At 38.0% G+C, this 15,159-nt stretch overlaps 1 protein-coding gene across 18 annotated transcripts in view; it reads right to left on the bottom strand.

The window, feature by feature from the left end:
• The window catches only part of CACNA1D (calcium voltage-gated channel subunit alpha1 D), a 168,259-nt gene that overhangs the window by 24,164 nt on the left and 128,936 nt on the right, over nucleotides 1-15,159 (bottom strand). For 12 of the 18 annotated variants that reach the window (XM_064724246.1, XM_064724243.1, XM_064724252.1 and 9 more), the window contains 9 exons: nucleotides 8,636-8,674; nucleotides 8,091-8,219; nucleotides 7,293-7,358; nucleotides 6,818-6,909; nucleotides 5,428-5,587; nucleotides 4,140-4,267; nucleotides 3,939-4,035; nucleotides 2,698-2,800; nucleotides 1,557-1,658 (listed from right to left, as the gene is read on the bottom strand). In XM_064724246.1, coding sequence (XP_064580316.1) covers nucleotides 1,557-1,658; nucleotides 2,698-2,800; nucleotides 3,939-4,035; nucleotides 4,140-4,267; nucleotides 5,428-5,587; nucleotides 6,818-6,909; nucleotides 7,293-7,358; nucleotides 8,091-8,219; nucleotides 8,636-8,674 — 916 coding nt within the window. The remainder of the gene's footprint in view (nucleotides 1-1,556; nucleotides 1,659-2,697; nucleotides 2,801-3,938; nucleotides 4,036-4,139; nucleotides 4,268-5,427; nucleotides 5,588-6,817; nucleotides 6,910-7,292; nucleotides 7,359-8,090; nucleotides 8,220-8,635; nucleotides 8,675-15,159) is intronic. The other 6 variants (XM_064724254.1, XM_064724249.1, XM_064724248.1 and 3 more) reach the window with 1 other exon arrangement.

Consider the following 15,159-nt stretch of genomic DNA (forward strand, 5'->3'; position numbering starts at 1 on the left):
TTTGCAGAATAAACATTTAGCAATGAATTTTAGTATAGCTGAAAATAAATACACAGCTTATACTCAGCAATGAAATGAAGCTGAAGTTAAGAGTGAATCACTAGGTGGGATTAGTTCTAGGAATGTCATCTGTACAGGTTCTTTGTCAGATTGATTTAGGCAGGCAGAGCTCGCTATTCTGAAGCATGCGTCTCTATTTCAATAAAAATGTAGGGGAATAAAGTTGGCAAGAGGCAACACTAATTCCATGCCACCACCCTAAAACAGAATTGCTTCAGAATATTCGGAAAGACTCATAGTTGAAAGGAACAGAGGCTGCAGAAAAAGCTCAAGCACAGAGTTACAACAATAACAAAGCGATTCATCTATGCCATGCAAGCACTTAGGTGTAAGGCTAAAAACAACAGAGTAGAACACAAAATTTGTTTTAAATGTGCAGTATCAGTTCCCCTTTGGAGAGTCAATTTAGCCAGATTTTTGGCTTCATCCACACCATTATCCAGCAGCCACCCCACCAACAGGCTGGCTCCTCCAGCCACAGAGCTGCTGCTGCTGAGTGATACCAAGAGCAGGGCAGGCTGTGCTCCTCCTCCCGGCACTGAGCATCCCCTTCCAGGGCCAGGGGCTGCAGTCTGAGCAGCCCTGGGAGCTGCCATAAGCTGTGAAGGTACAATAAACTTCAAGAAACACCAGGGGATTACACTGGATTTGAGGATTGGATGTCTGGGTAAATATACCCTGGCTATGAGTGACAGTGAGACAGATCCTGCACCTTTAAAACTTGAAAAAGCAAGTAGAAAACAGTCACCCAAACCTACACTAGAGCGAATTAATAAAAATGTATATATTGAAAAAGGCTAAATATATATATCAGAATATATATATTTACAAAGAGAGATACTGACATGTCATTTTATGGCACGTAAGAAATTTAATAAACGTGCCTTGTAGTTCTCACAAATGTTTGGTGTCATTAGAATTCAGATATCTCTTTAAATGGACTACTTTCATATCTCAGTCTTATCAGCATAAATCTGAACCATTGCCATCACCTGTGGAATGGCTCTGGTTTAAACAAGTGCAACTGAGATAATTTAGCTTCTTGCTTTATTAATTTAGCAAAAAAAAATTTAAGCTGGCAATTAATTATTTTTCCTCCCAGAAGTATTCAACATATACAAGCAAATAAGCTATAATGTAGCATAGTACAAAACATGGTGTTTTGCTCGATGCATTGAAATCAAGCTAGTTTATTTTGCTGAATGATTAGAAATCAAGACTATATTTAGATCTAATAAGGTATTTTTTTCAAGCAAGAAAATCAGCATAACATTTTCCTTTCTCTCTCACTTTGACCTAAGTTTCACTTATCAATCCTCTATATATGGCTTATTGCAATAGGATATCATTGCCTCAATATTCATTTTGCTATTTTTTGTTGTCCTTAAATCACATTATAATTTCAAAATTCAGCAGTTTTATTCCTTTGGTTGCTGCCACTCTAGAAAGACCAACAAGCACAGAGAACAGCACACAGCAGAGTTTATCAGACTGACCGCCAGCGGGAGGGACAACTTGGTCAAGCAATTTCATGCTTGTTTTCTTCCATATTTTCTTTATAACTGCTCTAAGTTCCTCATTGGCTTGCTCCAGGTTACCTGTGGCAAGGAAATGGCAAAACAAAGAATGGTAATTATGGTTATCAGCTGCAGTGAATGATCCTTTGGATATTAATGAAGTACATACAATGAAAGACTGTGATAGAGATCCTTTGGGGCAAGCCCATGCTATGTGATATAGCAACAATGCCACAACTAAAGAGAAAAAGGGCATAAGACAGCAAATTCCTGGTGCTTTCAAATCCAGCTCTGGAGCAGTGCAAAGATTAAAGGTGAGTTCCAAACCTTGGCCTCACTCTGTCATTCCTTCTGCCTAAATTGTCCAAAAAGTGATGACTTTTTCTTTACAAGCCACTTCTTCCTTGAAGCAAAGCTGAGCCTTTATCTACTTAATCACAGTAGTTAGTCATTTGTACAGGTTTGGATGTTCAAACAACTTAGTGAGCAGCATTTCATCTCTTGCATTGTTCACACAGCAACGCCTGAGGTGCCTTAATCTAAGTTTGTTACTGCCAGCAGAACCCAGAACTGAAAGCAGTAAAAGATAGCAAAAAAACTTGAAAAATGTGTAAAAGTAGAAAGATCTTTGAAATATTCTACTACCTTTAAAAACCTTTCCCTCTTTAGTGTAAATGAGAGAAATTCATTCAACCCAGCCAGAACTGGCCTCAACCAGAGTGGGAATGTTGCTCTCACGTGTGCAAAAGTTGCACCACTGTGGGATCCAAGGCACTGAGATAGAAGGTAGTGAGGAAGGAGCAGGAAGGGAAATTATTTGGGCAGGAAGAGAAATTCATTCATTTCTTGCAGTAGAACTCCTGCTATGCCAGTGCTGCACATTTTTTTCTGACAAGACAAAACCACAGAATAATTTCTGAAGAATCTTGGGCTCTGGCCCCACTATCCCTTTCCTTTCATTTTCTAGCAAATCATTCCTACCAACAGTGAATACAATCCAAAAGAAAACCAGATTCAGTGAGACCAAGGCAGTCCTACTCAATGAAATAAATAAATTGTCACTTTTCCTCATTGTGCTTTCTGACAAGGGCAGTGAAGGCTTTACAGTGAAGAACCTTACCTTCTGTTTTTATCTTCAGAGCAGTCCTAACCAAAGCAAATAAAGTAGCATTGAACATGACAGTCCCATCACTGTTCAGTGGCATATTCATGGCTACTAACCTCTGAAAATGAAAAAAGGAAAACAAATGTTGATGCTGCTTTCTTTGGAAAAAAAAAAAAACCAACTCCTGTAATGATAACTTCTGAAAAGCTGATGAGTTCAAAGAATAGTATTACTGAGAGGAGCATAAATTATGTAAGTTATTCAAAACAAAGTTGAGTTTTCTATCCTACCTGTGTATAATATGCAGTAATTAAGAATAATTTGCTTCTTTTTCATTTTAATGATATGTATGCTTATACACAAGTTAAAAGTGTACAGAAGATTTCTTGAGCTATTTAATGAGCTAACTTTCAAACACTGAAGCCCAGTTTTTGACTGAGTCCCACTGTGCCAGTACTAAGGACAAAAGCAGTTATTGAGGGCACCCACTCCAGCTGCAGTTGTGTCCCAGGCTCCCCAGGGGTTCCTCATGTTCCATAAAGAACCAGAGCACCAGGTCTGAACTGTCCCAGCCCATTCATTCCCCAGGTAACTCCTCATTAATGTTACACCAACTTATGCCAACTACTCAGAACTGTGGGGAAAGGGGCTTTTCTCTTTGGGTCAGTCCGTCCTTGCACCAGGGTTCTCCTTCTAAAGCAGCTTTGCTGTGACCCTGACTGCCAAAAGGTAAAATGTCACCTATCAAAATCTTTTCCTAATGTCTGACTTGGAATTTTTCTATTCTAGTTTAAAAGCATTGCTCAATGAATAACTGATGTTAGCATATAGACAGGTAGAAGTTTTTTTAAGTATGCCTTGTGACATTGAATTCCAGCCCAGAGGTTTACATGTCAATTTTACCCGTTTATAAAACAGATATACAAGGAACCCAAATGACAGCACTTTGTATCAGTCCTTCAATTAACAGGTTTGATCTTATTCCCAATGAAATTCCTAAAACCTCAATATCCATAATTCTGAAGCCATCAAATAATGTAACAATCATGCAGCTCCTTTGTATTGCTTTTCAACTTTTACATTAAAATGCCATTATTCCTTATCAAAATTACACATTTTGCCTGAAAGATTCTATATAGTTTTAAATTCCCATTAATTTTCTGTTTTCTCACTTGGTGCTATATACTGTTACCCACTGTTATTCACTCCAGCCTGGTCTATCCCCTTGCACTCAGACAGAATCAGGTGGAACCCACCTTGCAGGCCACTCGGTGAGGGCACAACTTGCCAAAACCAAGCGGTGGCTGAATCCTTCTCAGCAATGTCACCACATCCAGGTGCTTTATCCTTCCCCTAGAACAACACACATCAGTGAGCAAACATCCACTCCCAAAATATACACCCCGCTCTGCTTGTTTTTACCAAATAAATTAAGTCAGGGAAATGATCTAACTTACTTTGCCTCAGGGTCATATTCTGACCATATTCTTTTGAATTCATCCAAGTGATGGGGGCCCAGAATAGACCAGTCACGTGTCAAATAATCAAAATTATCCATAATGACAGCCACAAATAAGTTTATAATCTAAAAAAAAAATTAAAAAGTAATTAAGAACAATCTTCCTTGATTATTTTGAATTTTTATCAATTTAATATGTAGTAGATTAAGAACTCAAGTAAATCAATAGTTTTTAGCAAATATCATCAAATATCACTGAAAATATTTGCATTTAACTAAATGGAAGTCTATCAAATGATGACATAACAAGAACATGGTATTTTAGAGTACTACATCTTATGACATAGGCTACAACACAGTTTTGTTTCTCTTCCTCAGTTTTCCAGATCCCTACATTAAATGGAAGAATGGATCCAATACACACATTATGACACCATGTGTATCTCAGGAATAGAATTCAATTTCATGACAATACATTTTGTTAAAACAGAAGGTGATACAGAGAAACAGAACATCAATTCACAGAATTTTGTTGGACTACTCTCCTTTTGCAAGGAAACAATTACTGTGAATAGAACAAAACAATCAGCTTATACCAGACACCTGCAATGAGGAAAAACATATTTCAATGATTATTTCACAGCAAATAATCCATTTCTGCCACAGATTAGGGTGAAAGGTTATTGTTCACATCTCATGTGCCACACATGAGGACACTTGCAGAGATGCAAATCCAAATTCTGACAAGTTTAAACAAAAGAAACAGCATTACTGCTCAGTCATGGGAATTGCAGCTCCATTATCAGTGAATATTTAATAGTACCATTGAGAAATGCATGAAATAACAGCTATGAAAAGACTGCTAACTCAGCTCACTCAGCCAACCACCCTACACATGTGAGCAGTCAGAAGAAACCCTCACACATGGGAACTGAGAATCATAGAATAGTTTGGGTTGGTAAGGACCTCTAAAGGTCATCTATACCCATTCCCTGCATTCAGCTGGATCAGGCTGCTCAGGGCTCTGTCCAACCAAACTTTGGATATTCCCAGGGATGGGGGTCACCTACCACCCCTCTGGGCAACCTGTGCCAGTGTTTTTCCACTCTCACTGTAAAAAATGGATAGAAAATATGGGATTTAAGACTCTATATGGAAAAATATAACCTTGCCAAAATATATTGGACATGGGATTTTCAGTCATATTCTCAACACTATATTCTTCATTCAGAAGAAACCTAAAATGTCAAAGCTCATTGCTGTTAATAAGCACAAGCTAAACTCACCAAAAATGCACAGAGCATGTAAAAACTGATAAAATAAATGATGGCAAAATTGCTTCCACATGTGTATTCTTCCCCAGGATTATAATCAGATTCTGGATCACAGCGCTTTCCAGGCAAACATGCCAGCATGATTTCCTGCCAGGCTTCTCCAGTTGCACACCTTCAAAACACCACAGAGATAAACTCAGCATTATTTGATCAAGATTCATTCAAAATTAATTCGTTGCATTCTGTACACATGTATACAAGCACAAATGTGAAGACTGACTATGAACATTTCAAAGGAACTAATTAAAGAAAAGTGTAGAGCAAGTTTTAGAACTGACAAGCATAATCTGACAATGCAGACACATTTTATAAGATAATTTACTAAGGCTTGCATATAAAAACTGCAACCCCAAAGTGTGATTTACAAGTTAAGTACTTATTGCAATGGAGTTACTGTGTACAAAAGCAGTGTTGTGGATGAAAATCAGTCATAAAATTTCTAAGAACATATTTGTAAAAGATGAACTTTCCCCTGTGTTTGAAGAAATGCCTCTCTCTAATTTCTGCTATTGTTTTTTTTCCACAGTTGCATAAAGCCTGTCCCACAATTTCAAATTTTTAAAAGACAATTACATAATTATGACATCTTTAGCTGTGTTCATTACCTGGTGTCAAAGGCATAAAGGGACTTAGGTCTCAGTGGGTGATGCCTTTGGTGCCAGGAATGCCCTGCCAGTTTTTCCAGCCAGGTGAGTAACAATGCACCGGAGCTGAATTACACAATCTCAGGCAAGAGACAGCTCAGGGCCATCACCTTTAGAGGCATCCCTGTCCCATGTCATTCTCTCCTTGCTCCAGGACATTTTGAAACACTCCTGGCAAATGTTTGCCTTCTTCTTAAATTCTCCAGAGATGGAAATCTCTTCATTCCATGACCCCTCCATTGCAGATTTAGCTGCCTTCACCATCAGGAAGCTTCTCCTATGGCTCATCTGGTATTTCCCTTCTGCAATTTACACCCCCTTCAGCAATGTAAAGAACAGTTTATTTCTTTATATTTGCAATAACTTTTCATTTCTTCAAATCATCACACAAGCTGCACTTCTAAATATACCACCAGTAAGGGCAGAGCCTTTTGCAGCTTTCCCCATGCCCAGGCAGGGCAGGCTGATGTCTGGGTGCAGGTTTGGACTCTGAACACTGCCCAAGGAGGAGTTTCACAGGGGCTGAGAGGAGTTCAGCTCTGTATCCCCTCCTTAGAACCCTCTGTGCCAAAGGACACTCACTCACAAACAGGAGGGGATTGCTGAGCTGAACTGATTCTCACTTGCAAACACATTTTGCACATTTTTCATAGATCAGTGAAATGGGATGCACTGAGTGAGAGTTAAGGTTTGCTCACCGGAAGAGAAGCAGCACAGCTTGGGGGAAAGTCTGAAAGTTGTTGTTTCTGTTTATTTGATTGTTGTCCCTCATGGCCACTTTTCCAAAAACCTACAATAAACCAGAATTTTGACTTTCATTCCAGTGACCTGTGCTGTCAGAGGGTGTAGACCTTGAAATCTAAACTTCCTTCAGGATGCATGAAATGTCACGAAAACACTTTTGTTACACTTTAGATTTTTCATTATATATAAGTGCAATAAATCTATCACATAAACAAGGAAAAAAAAGGCAGCACACCAAGTTCTTCTCTTGTGTCTTTTGCAATTTCCTGATCAAGAAAATCAGAGCCAAATAAAGATTTTTCCATTACTCTGAAAGCTCTGCCTTATACATAACACAACAATCAAAGGAATGCTTCAATAAGCAACTTAAGAAACAAGTCTCAGACAAATCTGTACTGTTGTTTAGTGCTAAAAAAAATCTTTAATTACCTGCATTCCAATGACAGCATAGATGAAGAACAGCATGGCTATCAGAAGGGCAACATAAGGCAGGGCCTAGAAAGGGACAGGTGCATTGTCTTTTAATAATCTCACACCATCATTTCTATTTCAATTTGCAAAAGTAATTTCTCGGTTCAACACAGACTTTTCCAAGGTTTTTCTTCCTATGCAAGTGCTTAAAATGTTATTACCTGTCACTCTTAATACTTTGCTGCATGCAATGTGTATCAGCTTCATTGTATTTTAAATTACTTCTGCCAGCAATCCAGAGGGAAGGATCATCTTTAGTATTTTTAATTTTACTTTCATAACTGATTCTGACAACACAAAGATACTTTGTTCTATACAGTCGCAGAGTTTCATTAACTTCACATTCATCAGTTTCCAGGAGCAATGATTCATGTATCTATTTCACTTATGAAATTGGCTTTATGTAAAATATGTGTTAAATTCTTCTTTTGCAGTCATCTAATAAAAAAGTATGGAAGCATGAGATCTATGTATGTCAAACCTATCATATCTCTTTTAAATAGGCCAAATATTTTTCCAGAAGTACCATCAAAACCTCACAGTAACAGCTGATATTAAATGACAAAGAATGACCCTCAGACTCCCAGAAGTAATTGGTGAAAATAATTTTGGCATTGGTATGCAAATATATTTAAATATGTCCTTATTGATAAGATTAACTTAAAAATATTTTTGTGTTTTACAGGGTATTTCTTCTTATAATTTGGTGTATAAATGGCTGTAATTATAAAGCAAATTGAAATAACTTGTGCTAACCTGAAATGACTTGATAAATGTCCAGAGCAATGTTCTGATTCCTTCTCCTCTGCTCAGCAGCTTCACCAACCTCATCACACGGAAGAGACGGAAAAAGGTGATGGAGATCCGAGCGCTGTCCTCAGAGTTCTGAAGAGCATCAGGAGAAGTCAAACCAAATACAAACTCAAACATGCAACACTTCCAGAAAAACAACATAAAATGCAAAGGTGGAAGAGGTAAGATTTGGAAATGTATCTCGAAAGCCTGTTCACCTTGATAACCATGGTATGAAAGGAAAAATTACATGCTGAAAACACAGGACCTGTAGAAATGCTTCACACACCACATGCATTTCCAAGTTTTCTGGTTTGTTAATAGGATCATATTGGGTTTGTTTGTAATAGACTCCAATAGAACACTGACAATGGATGCAAACCACTGCATAACACCTTTGCAGTCAGACAGGAATGAAAAATACAGAAAAACTTGGTGGAAAAAAGACATGGTAAAAAGAATAAACTCAAGTATAGGTAAAACCACTGGGGTCACTTTACTGATCTTACCCCAGACTCATCAGTTGTGACTGTTTCAGTTGGCTTTGGCTTTAAGAAATTAAGAACATTAAATATTAAAATCAAATAAAATATAAAAAAAGTTAAGTTAGCTTAACCATAAGCAAAATTAAGAACATTTTTTAATTTCTAAATGAGAATTAACATCTTTCAGCTACAATATATGTCCTGAATAAAACATTAATTCCCTTCTTAAACGATCCTCTTATCTGTTTGTGTTGGCTGACTAATAATAAATTTTGCTGGTATAAAACATGTTTATAAAATCAATGGAAAGTGAATACAAAATAAAAGATCTTCTCCTATGTAGGCCAAAAAAGTTAGCCATCAATTTGCACAGGTTACATGAAATCATAGCAGGAAGCCCCCCTAAAACTCAAGAACAAAGCTTTGGCGCCAAACTGGTCTTTCAAGGTCCTTTTCTGCTCTGCCCTTTTTGAAGATTAATGACTCCATCACTGGAATCTAACCAGAGTTAAGCAATTTGTGTTTGATACCACAGCAGGAGCTCCCTGAGAGCAAAGTGCATTCACTGAGGTGGCTCAGTGATGAGCTCCGGGTGTTGCAGCTCCCAACAAGGACAGGAGGACACAGAAATTTCTGAGTCCCACGCCCTGGGGGCTGAGCCTGCCCCAGCAGTGCAGGGAGGCAGCTCCTGAACTCCATCCCTGAGCTGGAGGAACAGGATCAGGCATGGACAAAGGGATCAGGATTTGATTGATCCTTTAGGGACAGATCTGTGCAGCCCTCAGGAGCCTCAGGGAGCAGAGAGGCTCACACAGCTCCTTGTTCACAGAGCCAAACTCTGTGTGCTGGGAGGAACATCTCACTTTTCTCCTTTTATTCTCTTGTCTGATTTTGAAGAAGCTTTCCTGAGAGCCTAAATGGTCACACACTTCGCAGAGCAGGCAGCAAAGCTTAAGGGACCCAAGTTCTGTGCTTGCTTGTGCAATGACAAACTTGCAGCAGCTTCTTCCAAATTTGGAGTGTCTTTAAAAACATTTATAGCACTAGAAAAGAAAGGGATTCTGGATGTTAGATCCCAGTGATGAGTCTTACCCTTTGCCTAAAATATCCTCCTTTTAAAGAGGCACCTTTCATCAACTGCTGTCACTCAGAGCAGCAATGAGCACAGTGCCACCCCAGAGCTGCTCCAGCACCAGCCACACTCTGTGCCACACTCCACCTACTCAAACCTCACAGGCTACTGGTACTCAAGATAGAACTTGAGGAGAAGGAAAGGAAAAAAAAGGAGCTGGTTCTGCTGAAAATATGTTATGCAAACCTATTGTTGTAAAGAAAAGCAACAAGAGGTAGTACTTTTAAAAAATAGGATCATTATTCAAATGCTAATTGTGTTCTCTATTACTTCAATATAAAGGCATCATTAGGGGGAAAAAAGTAAAAAAAATGGTTTGCTCAACTATGTGCAAGTCATGTATGGATAAATTACTGCCCTGACAGGATATCAATATATTCTGAAACAAAAAAAAATTTTAACTGTATAAAGGATTATTATTAAATTTATGCAATAAATTAATAAAACCCCAGATGTCCTTATTAAACTTCAGCAAGCAGAGTATTTGTCAAGAACTTATATAAAATAGATGGAAAATCTGCTGCCAAGGGAAGACAACTGTTTCATTAGAAATTCTCTGTATATTTCAACAATTTGAAATGAAATCATCAAAATATAATCAAGGAAAAACTTCATTATCACAAACACCATAAATGTCAAAATATCACAGGTCATGGAAGCAACCTTGCAAAGCTGCCTACCTAAACCAATCCCAAACCTGCACCAGTGCACACAGACCCACACTGCTACTGACTTTTTAGCAGAGGAAAAAAATCCCTTTGATCTGAAGCTTTAAAGGAAAAAGGTTTAATTACACCTTCTGCAGATGAAGCCTGAACTGTCTTATTAATCTCTGGTGACTGACTCAGGTTGAGCTTGATACTCTCTTAAATAGTGAACAAATTACTTAATTTGCTTTAGTATTTTGTATGATCAAAACCTGAACATAGTATTTGACAGATAGAGATCAGATTAAATTACAGTATCATCACAAACTGACACTAAAAAAAGAAATAAAATTTCGGAGTTGGCATTTGAGAATTTTTCCCACTGTGTTTTATGGGAACAGGATGGGGCCCCAAATAAGTTAGCATGAGTATTAGGATAGCAATATATAATGGGATAGATAACACCAGAAAAAGGATACTTTGGTCCTCCATGTTTTCATTTAATCACTTTTCCAAATGCAAAAATTAATGAGTTTGCATTATGACTTGGTTATGAACAAAAAGATCTCAAAAGGAAAAGCGAGCAAAAACAATGTTTTCTACATATAACCCTCTTGGTAATTACTTAATTCTCACTTTTAAAAATGCAGAGGTCAGATTACCCAAACTATGCAATCAGTTCTACTGGAGCTGCTCTGGAATGATGATCCCTCATTTTATTTTTTGTCAGGAGGTCACTGAAGGGATTTGTGTTTGCTCAGTGGTGTATGCCCAGGACTGCCCAATGCACACTCCCCTCACAAATCCCTCTTCCTCAGCTTCTTTGGACTAAGTAGTTCTAGTTGTCTGGTTCTGATGGCTGATCTGATGCTGCTGGGGAGTCTTAGGATGTCATATGCAAGAAATCACAGATTATGGACACTGGAAAGTGCAGGCCAGCAATGAAAAATAAAAATACTCTGTTCACAAAAAGCAAATTGTACAATAATGCCAAGGTGAAGATAAATCTAGAAACAAAGTAAGAACAAGAACATGAACAAGAGGAGGTTTTCCTACTGAAGGTGAAAGTGTTCATCACTGGGCAAGCATTTTGGGTTTGACATCTTAGGGTGCATCTAATTTTTTATCCTCTTTGGCATTTCCCTCTGATAATACAGCAGCTTAGTTTATTTTACTAATACCAATTTTAATGAAGCTAATGTAGTGATACACCACAAAAGAAAACATTATTCATATTCATTTATAAAGGAAATGCTCATCTGGGAGACAAAGTTAGTTAATGGTTACATGTGTCCATCCAGCATGAAGCAATGCTCAGATCTGGGAAACTGAGATAAAGATAAGACAAACTTCAGCAACAATAACAGACAGACTGACAAAAACAGAGTGTCTGCTTCCTACAGATAAGGGAAAACCAGACAGTGCCCAAGCTCCAGCCTGATTTGCAGCACCAGAGACATCTTGTGCACACACACACATAAGAGGGTGGCACATTTTGATTTTGTACTTGTAGGGAACTCTTAGAATAGACTTGAGACTGCGGGGGGCAGGCTGAGCAGAGGGATGGTATCTGCTGACAATAAGGTAAATAAAAAAACCTGTGGTCAGAAAATCTACCTCCAGCTTCCTCTTTCCCCTCCTTTTCCACCAATCATTCCAATGCTATTTGGTCCCAAACACTTTGGGACTGGCTGGTCATTACTGGGATTCTTTTGTCCCCCAAAGAGTGTGACTGTGTGATTCCTAAGGTGGCAGGTGTGCTTCTGTCTGCTACAAGTCTGGCAATGGTCACAGCTGGAATACATGGACAACTTCTGCTTCCCTGCTTGGGGCTCACAGACACCCTGCAGTGAGGGAAATGAACACAGACATCCCTCATGGCTCTGCCTGTTCTGTCAGCCATGGACCAGTCACACCCAGGGCATCAAAGCACTTCACAGCCATGTCAATGTGAGCAAATCCTTAAATACTTCAAATAGGCAGTAATATGATTTTTCTTTTTTACTTAACTGAAGTTCAACACAACAGTTTTCTTCCTCAAACAATCCCAATACTCAAAAAAAATATAACAAATGATCAACCTAAATTTCTGACTCACTGATGAAAATGTTTGCAACCTGCCACCAATTTTGGTCAAGTACTAATGCTGCTTATGAAAAATTTAGCACATTTCCTAAACAGAAGCTCCTTGTTACACAAATGTTTGCAACAAATGTTAAAAATAAATATCCTGACTATAAAGAACTTCAGTGTCAAACTGTGAACAGTGTGAAACAGATTGGATCATGCCTTGGAAGCAAACTCTGTGCTTAAATAAAAAATAAACATGGTGAAAACCAGTGATGTTAGTAAATGGTGCTGGTCAAAAGCTTCTTTTTTACATATTGTGCCAAAGGGTCCAAGAGTATGTCAGAACAAATGACACACGATGATAATGTCCTCATCACCAGAATTAGAGAAGGAAGCATCTGAATGACAAACACACATGGTGACAATAGCATTTATAGCAAAACATTCAGGTTGCCAAAATATCTCCAGAAACGTGTGCTGTGAGTCCATGTGCATAAACACACACAATTTGTTCAGATAATAGTTACTGCAATTCAGATGTGAGCAAGAAATCTTCATTGTCTTATCAGTGCTCTCTATATTCCCTGTTCAACATGAACCAAATGCCCATAGACATTAATTAATTAAAATTTTAAGTCACTGTGAGAAACCTCTGAAACTATTTTTATAAGTGCCTCTTCCCCTGTAAAATATGTATTTAAGTTCTAAAGTCACAATTAATATTTTGTTATTATATGATAACTAATAAAAAATTATTTCTGGCTCCAAATTAGATAGTACAACACTGCAGAGATTTGATATTGCACTAAGACTTCACTCTAATGAAAACAAAGCTGTATGAGAACACAGTTTTCTGAGCTACCCTTAAGCCTAAAGAGAGGTGTTTGCAAAAGTTTACAAAATATATCAATAGTATACAAAAATACAAATTACTAGCACCAACATCCAAGTTCTAACATATGATAGGGGTGCATAAAGTTGCATTCAAACTAAATTGGACTGCTCTTGCTCAAAGTTGAATCCTGAATCTCTTACAGGAGGCAGACAGGGGCTTTACTCCACTCCTCCACACAAGCACAAGATCAAGATTTGAGGCAGATGGGTTTTTCTGAGGGGCTCAGGAGGAACACATAAATGCTGTTCCTTTAAGCCCTATTTCAGCAGAGGGTTTTTTATGTCAAGAATAAAATCAGTCCTATAAAGATGGCATTAATAATTTACATAAAAGATGAGGAAAGAGAACTCTCCATTATTTTCTCAACATTTTGGCAGCACATGAATGGTAAAAGAAACTTACATAAAAAATGAGAATTAAAACCTTCACAACCACTACTGCAGCAATGTGATCATGCTTCCAAGTCATTCAGTGTTGGTCATCCAAATGGCTTCTGAGCTGACAAATAAGATCATTTCTATACAGTCAGGCCAGATTGAAACTTGTATGTTATTTCCTTTTAACAACTTATTTATTCAGATTTTATTTTCAATTTATTTCTCCCTCATTCTCACAATTTTATACCCCCTCTCCCAGATTGGATCGACCACACTTTGTGTCTGCCAATCCTTACTCTGCATTTTTAATTGAAAAAGAACCATTTCTATGACCACACAGGATCTTGCATGACATGTGAAAGTTTCTGAAAGCAAAAGGCCACAGAGCCCAGGAGTAATTATATAGGTTTTAGTAGTGATATTAATTTTTTTAATGCTATACCACATGTATATTTATTTATATATACTTGCCTCTAATAATTTCTAAAAATAAAACGAACATGAAAACCAATTAGGTTCAAAAAAGAAGGAGGTTGAAGAAAGGGATATTAAATGAAAGACTAAATTAAAAAGATAATCACAGATAACATTTTATTTCCAAAATATATGTTACTCTGAGGTGGTTCATTTCTTGAGTTGGTCACTGATCCAGTCCTTGGGAATGCTGAGCAATCCTGTAAATTGCTTAATACATTAAAGACTGAATTCCACAGGCACCAAAAATATTCAAACTATAGTAATTCCTGGATTATGTGAAAATGGGAGGTTACTGGATCAGAGGAATCAGCCTCAGGGAAGCATATATATTCTTATAAAGGGTTAAAAAATTAACAAAATAAAAGAGATGACATTTATTTTCCAGTATTTAATAGTGAAATCAAGGCAGTGTGTAACCTAGACAGTCCAATCCATTCTCCTGTAAAAACTGGGTCAGATGCAAACTTGTTGAGGGCTAGAAGAGCTCACTGGCCCTTGCACAGGACCTGAGCATCCCCAGGTGCACTGTCAGGATGAGGCTGAGCTGTTTCCACAGAATGGGGCAATCCCATCTGTGATCCCACAGCAATGTTCAGTTCACACTGAGGACGTGAAATATTCACACTCACGTCTCCCTTGCACTGCTCAGTCTAGATGGTTCTGCCCCTACAATTAGAGCTGTGACAAGCTCTGATTTTCTGTCAGTGCTGGTGATTTACCCTGCTCCAAATCAGCCCTCAAACAAAGTTGAGCTTCCTCAGCTCAAGAAGTTTCTGTAGCAGGAATTTTCACAGGTGCTGTTTCTTTATTTCCAAAATCCCATTGGAAACAAAGTCTCGTTAGCATTTCAACAGAGATGCAGCTTTCCCAGGATCACTGCCAGCCTTAGATAACAAATACAGGTGGAATGGCACAATTCAGACTGCTGAAAAAATACTGAGGAAAAGATT

The sequence above is a fragment of the Zonotrichia leucophrys genome, chromosome 12 (genome assembly GCF_028769735.1).
Source record: "Zonotrichia leucophrys gambelii isolate GWCS_2022_RI chromosome 12, RI_Zleu_2.0, whole genome shotgun sequence".
NCBI lineage: Eukaryota > Metazoa > Chordata > Aves > Passeriformes > Passerellidae > Zonotrichia > Zonotrichia leucophrys.